The 15,920-nt window shown below is 38.9% G+C and overlaps 1 protein-coding gene across 2 annotated transcripts in view; it reads left to right on the top strand.

Annotated features, from left to right (window-relative positions):
- The window catches only part of Bmpr1a (bone morphogenetic protein receptor type 1A), a 109,075-nt gene that overhangs the window by 83,659 nt on the left and 9,496 nt on the right, over positions 1-15,920 (top strand). For both annotated transcript variants that reach the window (XM_085687857.2, XM_085687858.2), the window contains exons 6-10: positions 2,019-2,115; positions 2,268-2,367; positions 8,368-8,512; positions 12,177-12,369; positions 14,646-14,943. In XM_085687857.2, the coding sequence (XP_085543983.1) occupies positions 2,019-2,115; positions 2,268-2,367; positions 8,368-8,512; positions 12,177-12,369; positions 14,646-14,943 (833 nt within the window). The remainder of the gene's footprint in view (positions 1-2,018; positions 2,116-2,267; positions 2,368-8,367; positions 8,513-12,176; positions 12,370-14,645; positions 14,944-15,920) is intronic.

Raw genomic sequence — 15,920 nt, 5'->3', positions numbered from 1 at the left:
GCTCTGTATAGAACAGTATATAATGTCAGCTTTGTCTACAAATTAATTCTGTTCAGAACTGGTTGGATTCATAGAAAACTTCAGTGATAGGTTTGTACTTGAAGTCACTGGGCAAGTGACTGAGTTTCTTCCCCCATCTCTGGTTGCACAAAAAGACCTGACTTCTCAAAATCACAGCCTTTTAGTATGCAGGCAGAATTGTTTCCGTACTACTTCCTCCACACGTCTTCTCAGCCTCTAAAGAAATAGCTCATAGTATCAACCGCCCCTTATTTAGTTAGTTCTATTATTCACTAACCTGCCTTTTTCTTTTTCTGAATGCAGCCACATGTGCTTTGGAAGTTGTGCTGTATTCTCAAGACATTGAACTTTTGCCAACTAAACCCTTATGTCTTTGACCCACTCTGCTTCCATGCCACAGCTCCTTCACTCTTCCTAGTAACGTTGATCCTTTGATACAAGTGGATGGGGATGGAATAGTTTTGTTGCTTTTTGTATTTGTATTTGTTCATATTTGAGCCAGGCAGTGGTGGTGCACGCCTTTAATCCCAGCACTCAGGTGGCAGAGGCAGGTGGATCTCTGAGAGCTCAAGGCTAGCCAGGTCTACAACAGAGTGAATTTTCGGATAGCCAGGGCTATTATACAGAGAAGCCCTGTCTTGAAAAAGAACAACAAAAAAAGGAAGCATTTGTTCATTTATATGTTTAAAAGTATGATAATTAGGGGCTGGAGAGATGGCTCAGTGGTTCAGAGCACAGGCTGCTCTTCCAGAGATCCTGAGTTCAATTCTCAGCACCCACATAGTGGCTCACTGTTACAGGGGGTGGGGTCCCTTGTTCCGGCCTCCCAGCTAGCTTACACCTGAAATAATCACACAGAAACTGTATTAATTAAAACACGGCTTGGCTATTAGCTCTAGCCTCCTATTGACTAACTCTCATATCTTGATTTAACCCATTTCTATTAATCTGTGTTCACCTTGTGGCTTACCGGGAAAGATTTAGCATGTCTGACCTGGTGTCTCCATGGTGACACTCTCACTTTGACTCTGCTTTCTTCCTTTTATTGGTTAATAAAGAAACTGCTTTGGGCCTGGTGATAGGGCAGAATTTAGGTAGGCGGGGAGACAGAACTGAATTCTGGGAGGAAGAAAGCAGAGTCACTTGACTGTGGCTTACCGGCATGAATCTAACCAGCATTCGTCTCGGGCAGGAGAATCGTGGTGTCTGCTACACTGCCCTTATTCCCAGCATTCAGTTTGGTCTACTCCACCTATCTAAGTTCTGCCCTATGAAAAGGCCAAGGCAGTTTCTTTATTCAACCAATGAAAGTAACACATAGACAGAAGAACCTCCTACACCAGTTTTCTAGCAGATAATTTTTAAAGCTAAAAGCAGCTAGCTGAATGATAATTTAAACATACCAACATTTAACATAAAGACCATTAAAATTTTTTTTTCCTCTGTAATTTATAATCTAGTGTCTTTACCTATATAATCTTAAGGAAAATTATCTCACAATCTTATTTTCACCAAAAAATTAAATTTTCAGTAATATTTTTGTTGTTGTTTTTGGAGACAGGGTTTCTCTGTATAACAGCCCTAACTGTCCTAGAACTCGATTTATAGACCAAGATGCCTTTAAACTCACAGAGATCTTCCTGCCTCCTGCCTTCTGCCCTCTGAGTTTCCCAAAGTTCTGTGAGCCATCACACCCAACTAATTTTGTGTGGTGGGGGTTGAGACAGGGTTTCTTTGTAGCATTTGGAGCCTTTCCTGGAACTCACTCTGTAGACCAGACTGGCCTTGAACTCACAGATACCTGCCTGTCTCTGCCTCCTGAGTTCTGGGATTAAAGGCATGCGCCACCACTGCCCAGCCAAGCTAATATTTTTTTTAACTTAGGGTTGGTGAGCTTTTCTCTGACTGAATTATAAATTATATTTACCAATACTAAAGATGTCTGTGTTCAGTTTAATATGTCAAGTACTTTAATTTTACCATTACTTTTCTTAAAGGATTCACCAAAAGCCCAGCTACGCAGGACAATAGAATGTTGTCGGACCAATTTATGCAACCAATATTTGCAGCCTACACTGCCTCCTGTGATTATAGGTAGGTCAGGCATGATTCTCTGTAATTTCTTTTCTTTGTCCTTAACAATAACTAAGCTAGCTAGAACTCAGTCCTCTAAGTGACTCTCTCCTCCTTCATAAGATGCAGCAGAAAGATGCTATACTTGCTTCATTGTTGACTTCCATCCTCAGGTCCATTTTTTGATGGCAGCATTCGATGGCTGGTTGTGCTCATTTCCATGGCTGTCTGTATAGTCGCGATGATCATCTTCTCCAGCTGCTTTTGTTACAAGTAAGAAGATACTTATTTTTATGTAAAACATAAAATTGTCAATTATTCTATATTAGCAATCTTTTTGTTTTTAAACTAACAAGTTAAAAAACACTGTTGTGTGCAATTCAGAAATCATTAATTTGTATTCTCTGATAACAGCTTTTCAACTGTTAACGACTTCCTTGGAAGAAAAGATGAACTTAACTCTGTATTAGCAATCTTTTTGTTTTGTTTTTAAGCTCACAAATTAAAAAACACTGTTGTGTGCAATTCAGAAATCATTAATTTATATTCTCTGATAACAGCTTTTCAACTGTTACGACTTCCTTGGAAGGAAAGATGAACTTAATTCCACTAATTTTTTTGGCTATTACTTCATTCATTTATGTTCAGGAGTACTCAGGCATTCTTGTTTATAGAATAGTGAGCTATGTTATGTCTGAATTCTAAAAACAGATTCCTAGATAATGTAAACTGTCTAGTTTAAAAATTTGGGGTATTATCTGTGAAACAGGTTAGTAACCCCATAAATAAATTTGTATATAAGGAATTTAACAATGCCTAACATACAGGAGGACTTGGGTTCTATCCGAAGCACTGAGGTATAAATTTAAAAAAGAAAGGAAGAAAGAAAGAAAGAAAGAAAGAAAGAAAGAGAGAGAGAGAGAGAGAGAGAGAGAAGAGATAAATTTAGTAACTAGATTTGAAACTGGGTTGATATATAGAAAAAATGTAATTAGGATGTTTCCCTACACTATAAATTTGAACCAGATTAAATTAGAACTGTATCTTCATATGCATAGTTTGGAAAACCTTTCTGAGTCTACCTGAGCTTAGAAGCAACCAATGAAGTAAACACAGTATAAAAAGTAGTGTCAGCTCCATAAAAGTGGAAGTATGCAGAAAAAAAAAGAAAGATGGGGGCTGGAGAGATGGCTCAGTGGTTAAGAGCATTGCCTGCTCTTCCAAAGGTCCTGAGTTCAATTCCCGGCAACCACATGGTGGCTCATAACCATCTGTAATGAGGTCTGGTGCCCTCTTCTGGCCTGCAAACATACACACAGACAGAATATTGTATAATAAATAAATAAATAATAAAAAAAGAAAGATGGAACAAATGAAAAATACCAAAAGCTAATACTTACTGCAGGTGATTGTTTTACACATATAAAAAGAGCTTCTATATAAACTAAAAGGCATAATTCATTGAAGAAATAGACAAAAATAGATACAGTTTTAAAAAGAAATATGCATGGTTTTCTGTTTTTTAAGACAGTCTCATGATGTGACCCTGCCTAGCTTTGAATTTGCTATGTAGACCACGTTGGTTTAGAACTCATGGAGATCATCTGCCTCTCAAGCTTTAGAATTAAAACTGTATACCTCCATTCTCAGCTGTATGACTCTTGAAAAAGAAACTAACAAGAATATTCCTAGCTCGGTAATGGTGACACTCAGCTTTAATCCCAGCATGTGGGAGGCAGAGGCAGTTGGATCCCTGAGTTCCAGACCAGCCTGGTCTACAAAGTGAGTTCCAGTACAGCCAGGGCTGTTATACACAGAAACCCTGGTTGTGGGGGGAGCAAAAAAAGAGTATGAAATATATGATGAAAATTATAAAATGTGAGGTATTTTTTATCTGCCATGTGGGTAGATGAAATGAAGTAAGACTATGGGTGCATATGCCAGGGTAGAAGCCAGTGAACTTCTCCCAGTCACCCGCCTCTGTAGTTCTTCAGATAGCATCATTACACTAGCCCCTCACATTATGTAGATATTTATTTCTTTAGATATAAGTAGCAGATTGAACCTATCAGCCTGGACTGCATAGTTCCAGACCAGTTTGGGCTACAGAATGAGATCCTGTTTCAAAACAAACAAAAACTTATTCTGAAACAAGAAAAAAAAAACAATTTATCAACTATGGGGTGAGACATGATAATGAAAATAAGAGATATGGTGAACATGTAAATACCAATTTAATGACTTTGACTTGTCAGATTAAAGATTAAAAATCTTATAAACCAGACAAGATTCTTAGGGGAACTTGTGCAGCCTGGGAGAAAAGACCTACAGATACTAATTAGAGTTAAATGAAATGGCCTAGGCAGATTCAACACATACCAGTGAGCCCTGCAAATCTCTCAGAGTGAACACTGATTCCTAGAAACGGGAAACAAAGAATTAAGCACTAAAATTGCCTGTGTTTCTGCCTGAAGAGTATTTGACTTTATGACATAGAGAATGTAGATATTCTCTGATGAGAAAATATAGGTGAGCGTCTGGGGAGATGCCATCAGCTATTCATGGGGCAGGTAACCAGAAAAATAGAAAACTGTAGTTGGAATTTTCTTTAGACCACCAACCAGCTCCCAAATAAAGACACAGATTCTTACTATTAATTTTTAATGCTCAGCCTTAACTTAGACTTACTTCTTTTAACTTAATTTACCATGTTTCTACTCATGTATGTTTTGCCTTGTGGCTTTTTACTTTTTTTCATTATGTGTGTCCTACTCTCCTGCTTCCTTTGTGTCTGTCTTTCTGATCCCTGGGGTCTTTCTTTTCTTTTTCATTTCTGGAACCTAAATTCCTCCTCCCACTTAATTCTCCCTGCCTGGAAGTTCACCTATACCTCCTCACTCACTATTGGCTGGTCAGCTTTTTATTAGACCAATCAGGTGCCTTACACTGTTGTTGAAGGCTGTTCATTTATTTCCTGGCTGCCCAGACTCTCAAAATATTCATACAGAAACTACATTATTTAAATCACTACTTGGCCAATCACTTAAGTGTATTTCTAGCTTGCTCTTATATCCTAAACTAACCCATCTCCATTAATCAGTGCATCACCATGAGGTCATGGCCTACTGGCAAAGTTTTGGCAGACTCCAGCAGAAGTGTCTGCACCTGGCAGCTACATGGCTTCTCTTGACTCCACCTTCTTTCTCCCAGCATTCAGTTTAGTCCCCCCCCCCAAGCTCTACTTTGCCCTATCACGGGTCAAAGCAGTTTTTTTATTCATTAACCAATAAAAGCAACACAAATACAGAAGGACTTCCCACATCATTAGACAGGCAAGATAAAACAGTAACACATCTTTGCATAATTAAATGCAACACATCTTTGCATGGTTAAACAAATATTCCACAACAGAAAACTTCATAGGAAGACTTGAGTTCTGCAGATAACCCTAATCAGTATTCAGCATATTCATACAAAATACTACCCAAGGCTGGGAAGAACAAAAAATGGCTGGAGGAAATAGTGTTGGTGGTCACAGAAAGCTGGGAATGGTCTCTGTTAGCCACTATCTTTGAGACTAGGAAACCATAGGTCTTGTTTAAAATTGTAGGTCTTGCTTCAGACACAGAGAATAATTAATTAGTTCTGGAGTAAATTTTGCTCTGGTCACACCTTTAAAACAAGACCAAACTGGACATGGTGGAACACAGTCTTTAGTTCCAGCACTCAGGAGGCAGGAAGTAGATGGACCTCTGAGTTTGAGGCCAGCTGGTATACATACTGAGGGCCTGTCTTTAAAATCAAAAACAAACCAAAACCCTGAAGATTCATGCTGTTTTCAGTTTTGTTCTGGGAAAAATAATACAATAATATTTGTAAGAATACATCTATTGCTGGGTGGTTGGTGGTGCAGGCCTTTAATCCCAGCACTTGGAAGACAGAATCAAGCAGATCTCTGTGAGTTACAGGACAGTTAGAGCTGTTAAAGAGAGAGACCCTGTCCCAGACACTCCCCCCCAATAAAGAAAAAAGAATACATCTGTTATTCCCACACTCAAGTGATAGAAGCAGAAGGTTTAGGAGTTAAAGGTCATTCTCAACTCACAGGTTCAGCACCAGCCTGGGTTACACAAACAAACAAAAAACAGTATTTGACTTTTTTGTTGTAGTTACTGTTTGTTTGTTTGTTTGTTTGTTTGTTTGAGACAAGACAGCCCTGGCTGTCCTGGAACACACTTTGTAGATCAAGTGGTATTACAGTAATTTAAGTAGAAATGTGGGAGGACTTTTTAAAAAGATCCAAATGAAACTTGAGGGAATTAGATTAAAATACCTTGAATGTCATTGTGAATGGGTAAGAAAATGGCAAATTAGATTTCACTTAAGAGCTAAGTGGACATGGAAGCATGAGAGTAGAAGCTGTTTGAAAGAATTCGTGTGTGTGCATGTGCTGCAACATGCTTGTGGAAACTTCGTGTCTCTGTTCAGTGCTGTGCACAGCTGTGCAGCTACAAGCTAGCTGGCCCATGAGATTCCTGGAGTTCCTCTGTCTCTGCTTCCCATCTCCATGTGTGGACACTAAAATTACATACAGATACAGCATCACCCAACTTTGTATGTGTTCTGAGGATTTGAACTTGTGTCTTCACACTTGCATGGCAAGTGCTTTGCACATTGTTTCCTCAGCTCTGAAAGAATTTTGTATGAGACATGATCCAGTATAGTTATAATCAGAATCCTCGGTGGACGGAAAGGGACAAGAAGAAAAATGTTTAAGAAATAATGACCAGGGCTGGAGAGATGGGTCAGAGGTTAAGAGCATTGCCTGCTCTTCCAAATGTCCTGAGTTCAATTGCCAGCAACCACATGTAATGGGGTCTGGTGCCCTCTTCTGGCCTGCAGGCATACACACAGATGGAACATTGTATACATAATAAATATATACATTACAAAAAAATAATGACCAGGGATTTTCCTCTCTCTTTGTGTGTGTATGTGTGGTTTGGTTTTGTTTTATTTTGGAGCCTGTCTTGAAAGTTGCTCTGTAAACCTGACTGTCCTAGAACTCTTATTTGTAAACCAGGCTGGCCTCGAACTCATGTAGATTTGCCTCCCTCTGCCTCCTGAGTGCTAGGATTAAAGGTGTGCAGGACCACTGCCTGGCTGGGATTTTTCAGCTTTAAATGAAAACCAGAAAATTATTAATCTAAAAGTTTTAGTAAGCTCGTAAAGATACCAAAAATATGAAGAGAAATACAAAGCACATTTCTCAAAATTGGTTATAAAAAAGTTAATTTTTTAAAAATTTTTTAAATTTTTGTTTTATGTGTATGAGTGTTCTGCTTTCATGTATGTCAGTACCCCACATGTGTGCAGTGTCCTTGGAGGCCAAAAAGGTTGTTTGCCACCAAATGACTGCTGGGATTTGAACTCAGGTCCTCTGAAAGAGCAGCCCATGATCTTAACAGTCTAGCAGCAAAGGAAAATGTCCGTGCAGCTGGAAAAGTGCAGATTATAGCCTTTACTGTCCTAGAGCTTGTTATGTAGACCTGGCTGGCATTGAACTCATTGAGCTCAACCTGCCCATATCACTCCAGTGCTGGGTTTAAGGGCACATACAGTTTGAGCACAAAGATACAGTTATAGTTTTAAGAGTATATGTGTTTGTGTGATTAGTAACTTTTTGTGCTGAATATCCTTTCATATTTTTTAAAAACATTGTTAAAATTTATAGTTTTTTACAGCTGTGATGCCATGTTACATGCTGAGGGAAGGCAATCATTTGGGGGTTTTGTTTACCTTTGCTTTTGGGGATAGAGTTTCACCATGCAGCTTAGGTTGCCTTTGAATTCAGCATCCTCTTGCCTGACTCTTCCTAGTGCTACCACGTCTGGCCTTTTTGGGTGTGGGGAAGGTATATGTGTTGATATTTTTTAAACAAGACCTCACTTTATAGTCCAAGCTTGGCTCTTTAGCCCAAGCTACCTTAAACTCCCATTCCTTATGCCTTCCAAGTGAAGGATGTATGCCACCACACTCTCTTGTACATGTGTTCTCGTGCTAATAGACTGTGACTATCTCTTAATGTTAGCATGATACACAGCATTCTACCTCTAATTCCCATTTCTAGTGAATTATAACAGAATTTTTTTTCCTGTGGTAAAGATTTATTAGGTCATGATTCTGCCTGAAGAAATGATGTTAGATCTCAAGGCTCAGAGTATCAGAGTGTTCCAATTTTAATGTAGATTGCTTCCAACTTTTTTTTTAAAGACATTACTGTAAGAGCATCTCAAGCAGAGGCCGTTACAACCGTGATTTGGAACAGGATGAAGCATTTATTCCAGTAGGAGAATCCTTGAAAGACCTGATTGACCAATCACAAAGCTCTGGTAGTGGATCTGGACTACCTTTATTGGTAAGCTAAAAGCATTTTATAAATGTAAATGGTATATGAATACAGATGTGACATCATGGGTAAGTGGGCGTCTTAGTAGCCAACTAAAATATGAGAGTTAAGTTTAAGCTAATTGGCTGAGGGAAGTATAGGTCTAAAAAACGTTTAGGTCTAAAAAAGGTTACAGATAATTCTGATGAATGGGTGGGCAGGCAGGCGGACAGACTGACAGACGAACAATCAGATGGATGGATGCAGATAATCGGCTTCAGGGATGGAGAAGAACATACTGAGGCAGTCCTCCTAATCACAACACTACATTTTTGGGTAGGTCTTTTAACTGTTTAATAGGTCTAAAGTAATCTGTGATAGAATTGCAAAGGTGAGAGTAGGGATAGCTGTATGCAGATAATATGATTATGGAAAAAAAAACCCAAGATTGGTACAAATAAGCTTACTGCAACCAATGCTTGTCAGTTTTCAGAATTCATAATCATGATTTAAGTTTTACTGATTTTATATACCATGGCAACATGTCTAGAAACTGAAAGTTAAGAAATACTATCATTTGAAGTAATATCAAAAAGCATGAAATATGTTTGAAATAATCTTAGGCAAATATGTACATTGCAAATTTTATATACCAAAAATTATTAGTTATTGAATTATTAATTAATTGATATTCTTAAAATTTTTTGAAGTAGATTGCTTCTTTTTTGGTTTTTCCAAACAGGGTTTCTTTGTGTAACTTTGGACTCTGTTCTGGTATTCGCTCTGTAAACCAGGCTGACCTTGAACTCACAGAAATCCACCTGTCTCTGCTTCCCAAGTAGAATTAAAGGCATGCACCATCACTACCTGGCAAGTTTCCTACTTTTAAAAAGACATTGTAAGAGCTTCCCAAGTAGAAGTCCCATGATTTGGGACAGGATGTAGCATTTATTCCAGTCGGGGTATCATTGAAATTAAATATTCTTAAATATTCTTAAGACTTAAATAGATGGAGGTGTATAATCTGTTTGTTTTTATTTTATTTGTTTGTTTGTTTGCTTGCTTGTTTGTTTGTTTATTATGTATAGTGTTCTGCCTGCATGTATGCCTGCAGGCAGAAGAGGGTACCAAATCTCATTATGAACGGTTGTGAGCCACCATATGATTGCTGGGAATTGAACTCCCATCCTCTGGAAGAGCAGCCAGTGCTCTTAACCTCTGAACTATCTCTCTAGCCCCATGTTGTTCATTTCAGTCCAAACAGAAATCAGAGCAAATTTTTACAGAAATGGATGGACAGATTTATAAAAATACGAAGAACTAGATGAGCTGAGTTGTTAGAAAAGAGCGCAGGACCTAACTACACGGGTTCCCAGCTTACTTACAAAGCTGCACTAGTTAGTGCTGTGTATTTGATGGGCAGAGCACAGCCCACAAAGGGATGCGCTTGTACAAGAGTTTATGTACATGGGACTTTTTTTGCCTGCGTATCTATTTGTGTACCTGTGTACTCAAAGAGGCCAAAAAAGGATGTTTGATCCCCTGAAACAAGAGTTACAGATTATTGTGGGCCACCCTTGGTGTTGGGAATTGAACCTGGACACTTTAGAAGAGCAGCCAGTGCTCTTAACCACGGAGCCATCCCTCCAACCCAATCAGTTGATTTTATTATTATTTGTTGTTGTTGTTTTGGGGGGGTTATCTATGAAGACCTGGCTCACCTTGGATTCATAGAGATCTGCATGGCTATGCCTAGGAGTGCTGGAATTAAAGGTGTGTGCCTTCATACCCTGATCGATTGATTGACTGATGGTTTGTTTGTTTGTTGGGGTTTTTTGTTTTTGTTGTTTTGGTTTGGGGGAGCTTTTTGAGATAGGGTTTCTCTGTGTAGTCCTGTCTGTCCTGGAACTCACGCTGTAGACCAGACTGGCCTTGAACTCACAAAGATCCACCTGTCTCCTGAGTGCTGGCTGGCTTCAGACACCCCCAGGGGTGCTCAATGATTTTTTTTCTTTTTTTAAAGATTTCATTATAAAAGATTACATGAGGCCATAATTTGTTTAAAGTACTGAAGTAATTCATTGTAGCAAACTCACAGGGATTCACCTGCCTCTGTGTCCCGAGTGCTGGGATTAAAGGTGTGCGCCACCACCGCCCAGCCGCTGCTCAATTTTCAAAATGTACATTTTATTTTATATATAAATTATACTTGAATATTTTGACCTTAAAGTATGTCAGAAAGATTTTATGCTAAGTGACTTATGATATAAACTAGTTCAGCTTTGCATAGCTCCAGCCTCAGATATACACTTCCATCCAGAAGAGCATGTTCTTATTTATTTAAAATTATTAGTAATATTAAAATGCAAAAAAGTACATATGTACTTCACATATTATTCCCAATTACTATGAGCCAGGAATAGAATTCAAGCAAAGGTATATAAAAAACAAGATTGTAATTCTGACTGATACAGCCAATAAATGAGTATGAGAGAGACAGACAAACAGCACTATACAGAAAGTTGGGCCTGCAGCAAGAGCCTGCCTGTGAGAGGAATAAATGAGTGAATTATGAAAAGTTAGAATGGAGCTTGAGAATTTATTTATTTGGAGGTTCCAGTGGGGGAGCAAAGCTACTTCTATACCCTTCACTGAAAACAATTAATTTCTCTATCTGGGGAAGTTTTGAGTGGGATCCACACAGAGTGTTGAAAGAGGAAGGAGATATCTGACTGGCTATTCAGGCCAGCTGAATCAACCCTAGCAGTCAACGGGTTGATAGATGTCATAGCCAGATCACCCTCACATTCAAAGTTGTAAGAGCCAGAGATGGTGCATGACTCCAAGAAAACAGTGTTTTCCAGACACAACAGGACCAGTACACATATGAACTCAGAAAGTGTGGTAACATGCATAGCTCCAAACAAGACAAAATCCCAGCATTGAGAAGGGGAGTTAGACACATAGTCCCACCTCTAACCTCTGGGAGGAATTTGAAGAGGGTAATAAATGAGCAAAATACTCTGTATTGGGGGAAAAAAATTGAATTAAAAAAAAAAGTTGGAATAAGGGGAGTATAGGTAAATAGTGAAAACTGGGGCTGGGTCAGATCATCTAGGATCTTAGAGACTGAGGTGAGGGGTTTTTATTTTTAGATTTTGTATAGTAAATCACCCTGAACTTAGTGACTGGAAGCCAAAAGTATTTATTTCTCATGGCTGAATTTGTTGGGAAGTTTGACTTCTAGATTTGCCCAGATACTGATCAGCTGTATAGCTTGTGCATAGGATTGACAGTTGACATGGTGCTGCTTCTCTCTGTGGGAGGCAGGGTTCCCAGAAGCCCAAAAGAAAGGGCAAGCTGTGATACACACGCATCTGTGAAGTCTGCGAGTCACATACTTGATATTCTGTTCACAAAAGAAGTCACATAACCAAAACCCAAGTCTGTGGGGAAGGAGACTTCTCAAGGGTGACTGTGTGTGATTTCAGAATACATTGTTTGTTGCTGCTTTTAAATACTGTAGTTTAAACATTGAGGTTAGTATGTTTGCATGGAAGTTATTTGGATATGCCAGTGTTTTATGGCATGGCATGACATATCACAACTTAATAGACTGCTAATAGATTAGTCAGTCTTAAAAGATTCTTTGCCTAAAGAGCTCAAAATGCTGTCTTTTTTCTTTCCTGTGTAGGTTCAGCGAACTATTGCCAAACAGATTCAGATGGTTCGGCAGGTTGGTAAAGGCCGATATGGAGAAGTGTGGATGGGTAAATGGCGTGGCGAGAAAGTGGCAGTCAAAGTGTTTTTTACCACTGAAGAAGCTAGCTGGTTTAGAGAAACGGAAATCTACCAGACGGTGTTAATGCGTCATGAAAATATACTTGGTGAGTTTCCTTCGCTTTAGTAAGTTTCTCATTGTGGCAGGGGTGTTTGGGTACAGGGGAGAGCCTGCCGTGTGCATGTGGATTCAAATGTTTGTATAACTAAAAGAAATCCAGCAGAATTCTTAGTGAACCAGAACCAGAGAATGCCAAAAAAAGCTTTTTATTACTCTAAACAGCATTGAGTTTCAAAAGCATAATTAAAACTGGTTTATTGAATGTACATAATAGTGGAAGCCAAGTCTTTTGTAGAGAGCATCACAGAATGCTTTTTCTAGGGTAACTTTAACTGAGTCCGCCTTTAGCTTTTGTCAGCACAAGAACCCAGTGTGTGGCTTCACTGTATTTTCTATACCCAGTATATGTTCCTCTCACTACCTCATTTATATAGTAGTGAAGTAATGTGGGTCTCTGATCAGTAGATTATATAAACAGATCTCGTTTTCCTGTGTCTTTTCAGCTGCTATTATACTGTCTCTTATTTTGTAAAGTGCTTTGCCCATTGCCAAGTGCTGAGATTTATGTTCCTTTCCTATTGTGTAAAATGTTATCACAAACTGAGTAGCTTAAAACATCAGAAGTGTAGTCAGGTGTGTTGGCCCAAACATTTAATCCCATGTTGAGGCAGATAGATTTCTTGAGTTCAAGGCCAGCCTGGTTTATAGAGTTTCAGGACAGCCAGTGCTATACCGAGAAACCCTGTCTCTAAAATTACTCCTCAAAAAAGGAGAGAAAAAAAAAATCAAAAAAGAAAACACCAGAAGCAGTGTGAGGCGGTAGCCTACTTGTGAAGAAGGGGTTGCCTAATAAGCAGAAACCTGAGTTCAGAAGCGACTTAAAGAGCTAAGTGTGTTATAGTACAAGCTCGTAATCAGTGATGGTGAAGGATGGAAGGTAGAGGAGACAGGTGGATCCCCAGAGCACTCTGACCCAGCGCTTGGGTCTAAGTTCTGGGTCAATAGGAAACAACATGTAAGGTGGTTCCCTGACCTAAAGGCACTATCACTCACATGTATGCACATGTGTACACATACAGAGAAAGAAAACAACTGATTAGATTATCCCCTTTAATTTTAGAATCCAGAATTTTAAAAATCAAGCTATTGGCAGGGCCTTGCCCTATCTGGGGTTTCTTCCTGACTGCCAGTCTTTAGTGTTCTTTTACTATTGTTGGTTGTTTTTTACTCTTTGACTCATTGGGGTTCCACCACCCAGCTCCTAAATAAATACGTGGAGGCTTATTCCTATGAATAACCGACTTTAGCCATCTATATCTTGCATGGCTTCATGTAAATATAATTCCACCTATAAAGATCTTGTTTCACATGTAACTTAAAGTATCTGTTTTTCAACTTGAAATAAAAACTTTTATTTTGGGTGTTCGTGGGTAGGGTTTTGTTTTTGTTGTCTTTGCACAGAGTCTTACTCTGTAGCTTTGGCAGCTTCAGTTTGTGCTTCCTCTGTCTCCTGAATACTGGAATTACAAGTGTGTGCTGCCATCTCACGAGAACATCATGTAGGTTATTATTATTACTTCTTTTTCTTAGTCATTATTATCACGGTTGTGATTAATGTTAGGATTATCATAAATTAGCTAGCTGTATGTTCTGGCACAGGCATATAATCTCAACACTCAGACTGAGTTTGATCACAAGTTTAGATATAGCCTGGACTGCATAGCAAAACCCTGTCTTTAAAAATACTGTAAATATGGACTGGAGAGATGGCTCAGTGGCTAAGAGCACATACTGTTCTTGCAGAGGACCTCACTTTGATTCCCTGCACCCACATTAGGAAGCCGATAATTGCCCGTCACTTCAGCTCTAGAGAATATGACACCCCCCTGATTTTGTCCTCCATGAACACACATAATACATACATAAATTTAAGAATACTCTAAATTTGTTTTTTGGGGGGTTTTCGAGGCAGGGTTTCCCTGTGTAGCTTTGGAACTCGCTCTGTAGACCAGACTGGTCTCAAACTCACAGAGAGGCACCTGCCTCTGCCTCCTGAGTGCTGGGATTAAAGGTGTGCGCCACCACCACCCGGCAAAAAAAAATACTGTAAATTTGTAAAAATGTAGTAACACTATACTATGTAGTGACATAGGAAATGGGTTTTTTGTTGGTTTGTTACACAATCAAAACATTTTGCAGGTCAAATTAGGAAAGTACTATCTGTACAAAGTAAGTAGTTCGTTTCCAGTATTTTGAATGTGCATCTGTAACTGCCTAGCGCCTCTGCTGATAGCTAACCTTTTAAACTCATTAACCAAACAGGTTTTATAGCTGCAGACATTAAAGGCACTGGCTCCTGGACTCAGCTGTATTTGATTACTGATTACCATGAAAATGGATCTCTCTATGACTTCCTGAAATGTGCCACACTAGACACCAGAGCCCTACTCAAGTTAGCTTACTCTGCTGCCTGTGGTCTGTGCCACCTCCACACAGAAATTTATGGTACCCAAGGAAAGCCTGCAATTGCTCATCGAGACCTGAAGAGCAAAAACATCCTTATTAAGAAAAATGGAAGTTGCTGTATTGCTGACCTTGGTCTGGCTGTTAAATTCAACAGGTAAATGATTTTTTGTTTGATGTTTGGAAATTATTTCAATATATAACTGGTATTTATAATCAGGGTTACTTTGGGGTTTTTTGTTTGTTGTTTTTGTTTTCTTTTTTACAAAGCTATGTTTCACTATACTTTTCTGGGGGATTATTGGGGATTGAACTCAGGATCCTACATATACTAAATATACACTCTGCTACTAAATCACATCTCCAGCCTCTACATAATTGTTGATTTTCTATTTTTTATTCTTTTATTTCAGTTTACCTGTACTTGATCTTTTTTCAAATAGTTGTCCATGTTACATATAAGTAGCTTGTGACCCAAGTAATGGACAAAGGGCATTAAGTTTGCTTCCAGTTCATCTGTATTAAAGCAAGGTTGTCATGAAACCATGTGATAGTAGTTACACGCCAGCACTCGGGAGGCAGAGGCAGGCAAATCTTGGAATCGACCTAGTCTACAGAGTAAGTTCCAGGACAGCCTGGGCTGTTACACAGAGAAACACTGTCTTGAATACCCCCACTCCCGAAAAAAAAGGGGGGGTTATGAAATCAGGATGGGAAGGTGGACACACCTTTAATCTCAGCACTCTGGAGGCAAATGTGGGCAGATCTCTGAGTTGTTCGTTCTAAGACAACCAGGGATACTCAGAGATACTCTGTCAAAAAAAAAAGAAATGAAGGTTATCATAAATATTATTGAATTTCAATCATTTATACATATTACTCTACTTTTGAGTACTTGCATAAGTATTTTTTCATAATGGATTTCTAGAGAAGGGAGACTACTGGAGGAGCTTCCACATACTAACTTGTGCCATGTTGTATAGTACTGCTTCACAGCAGTATCGTGTGCCAGTTCATACTCCTGTAAATGTGGGAGATATTCTCTTGATATTGTCAATTTTCCAAAACAGTTGGCATTATAAAAATTTCAGTAGCTAGATGGTATGGCACATGTCTTTAATCCCAGCACTTGGA

The sequence above is a fragment of the Myodes glareolus genome, chromosome 5 (assembly GCF_982192425.1).
Source record: "Myodes glareolus chromosome 5, mMyoGla1.1, whole genome shotgun sequence".
Taxonomy (NCBI): domain Eukaryota; kingdom Metazoa; phylum Chordata; class Mammalia; order Rodentia; family Cricetidae; genus Myodes; species Myodes glareolus.
The sequence above is the reverse complement of the archived record's forward strand: the minus strand, read 5'-3'. Positions and strand labels throughout refer to the sequence as shown.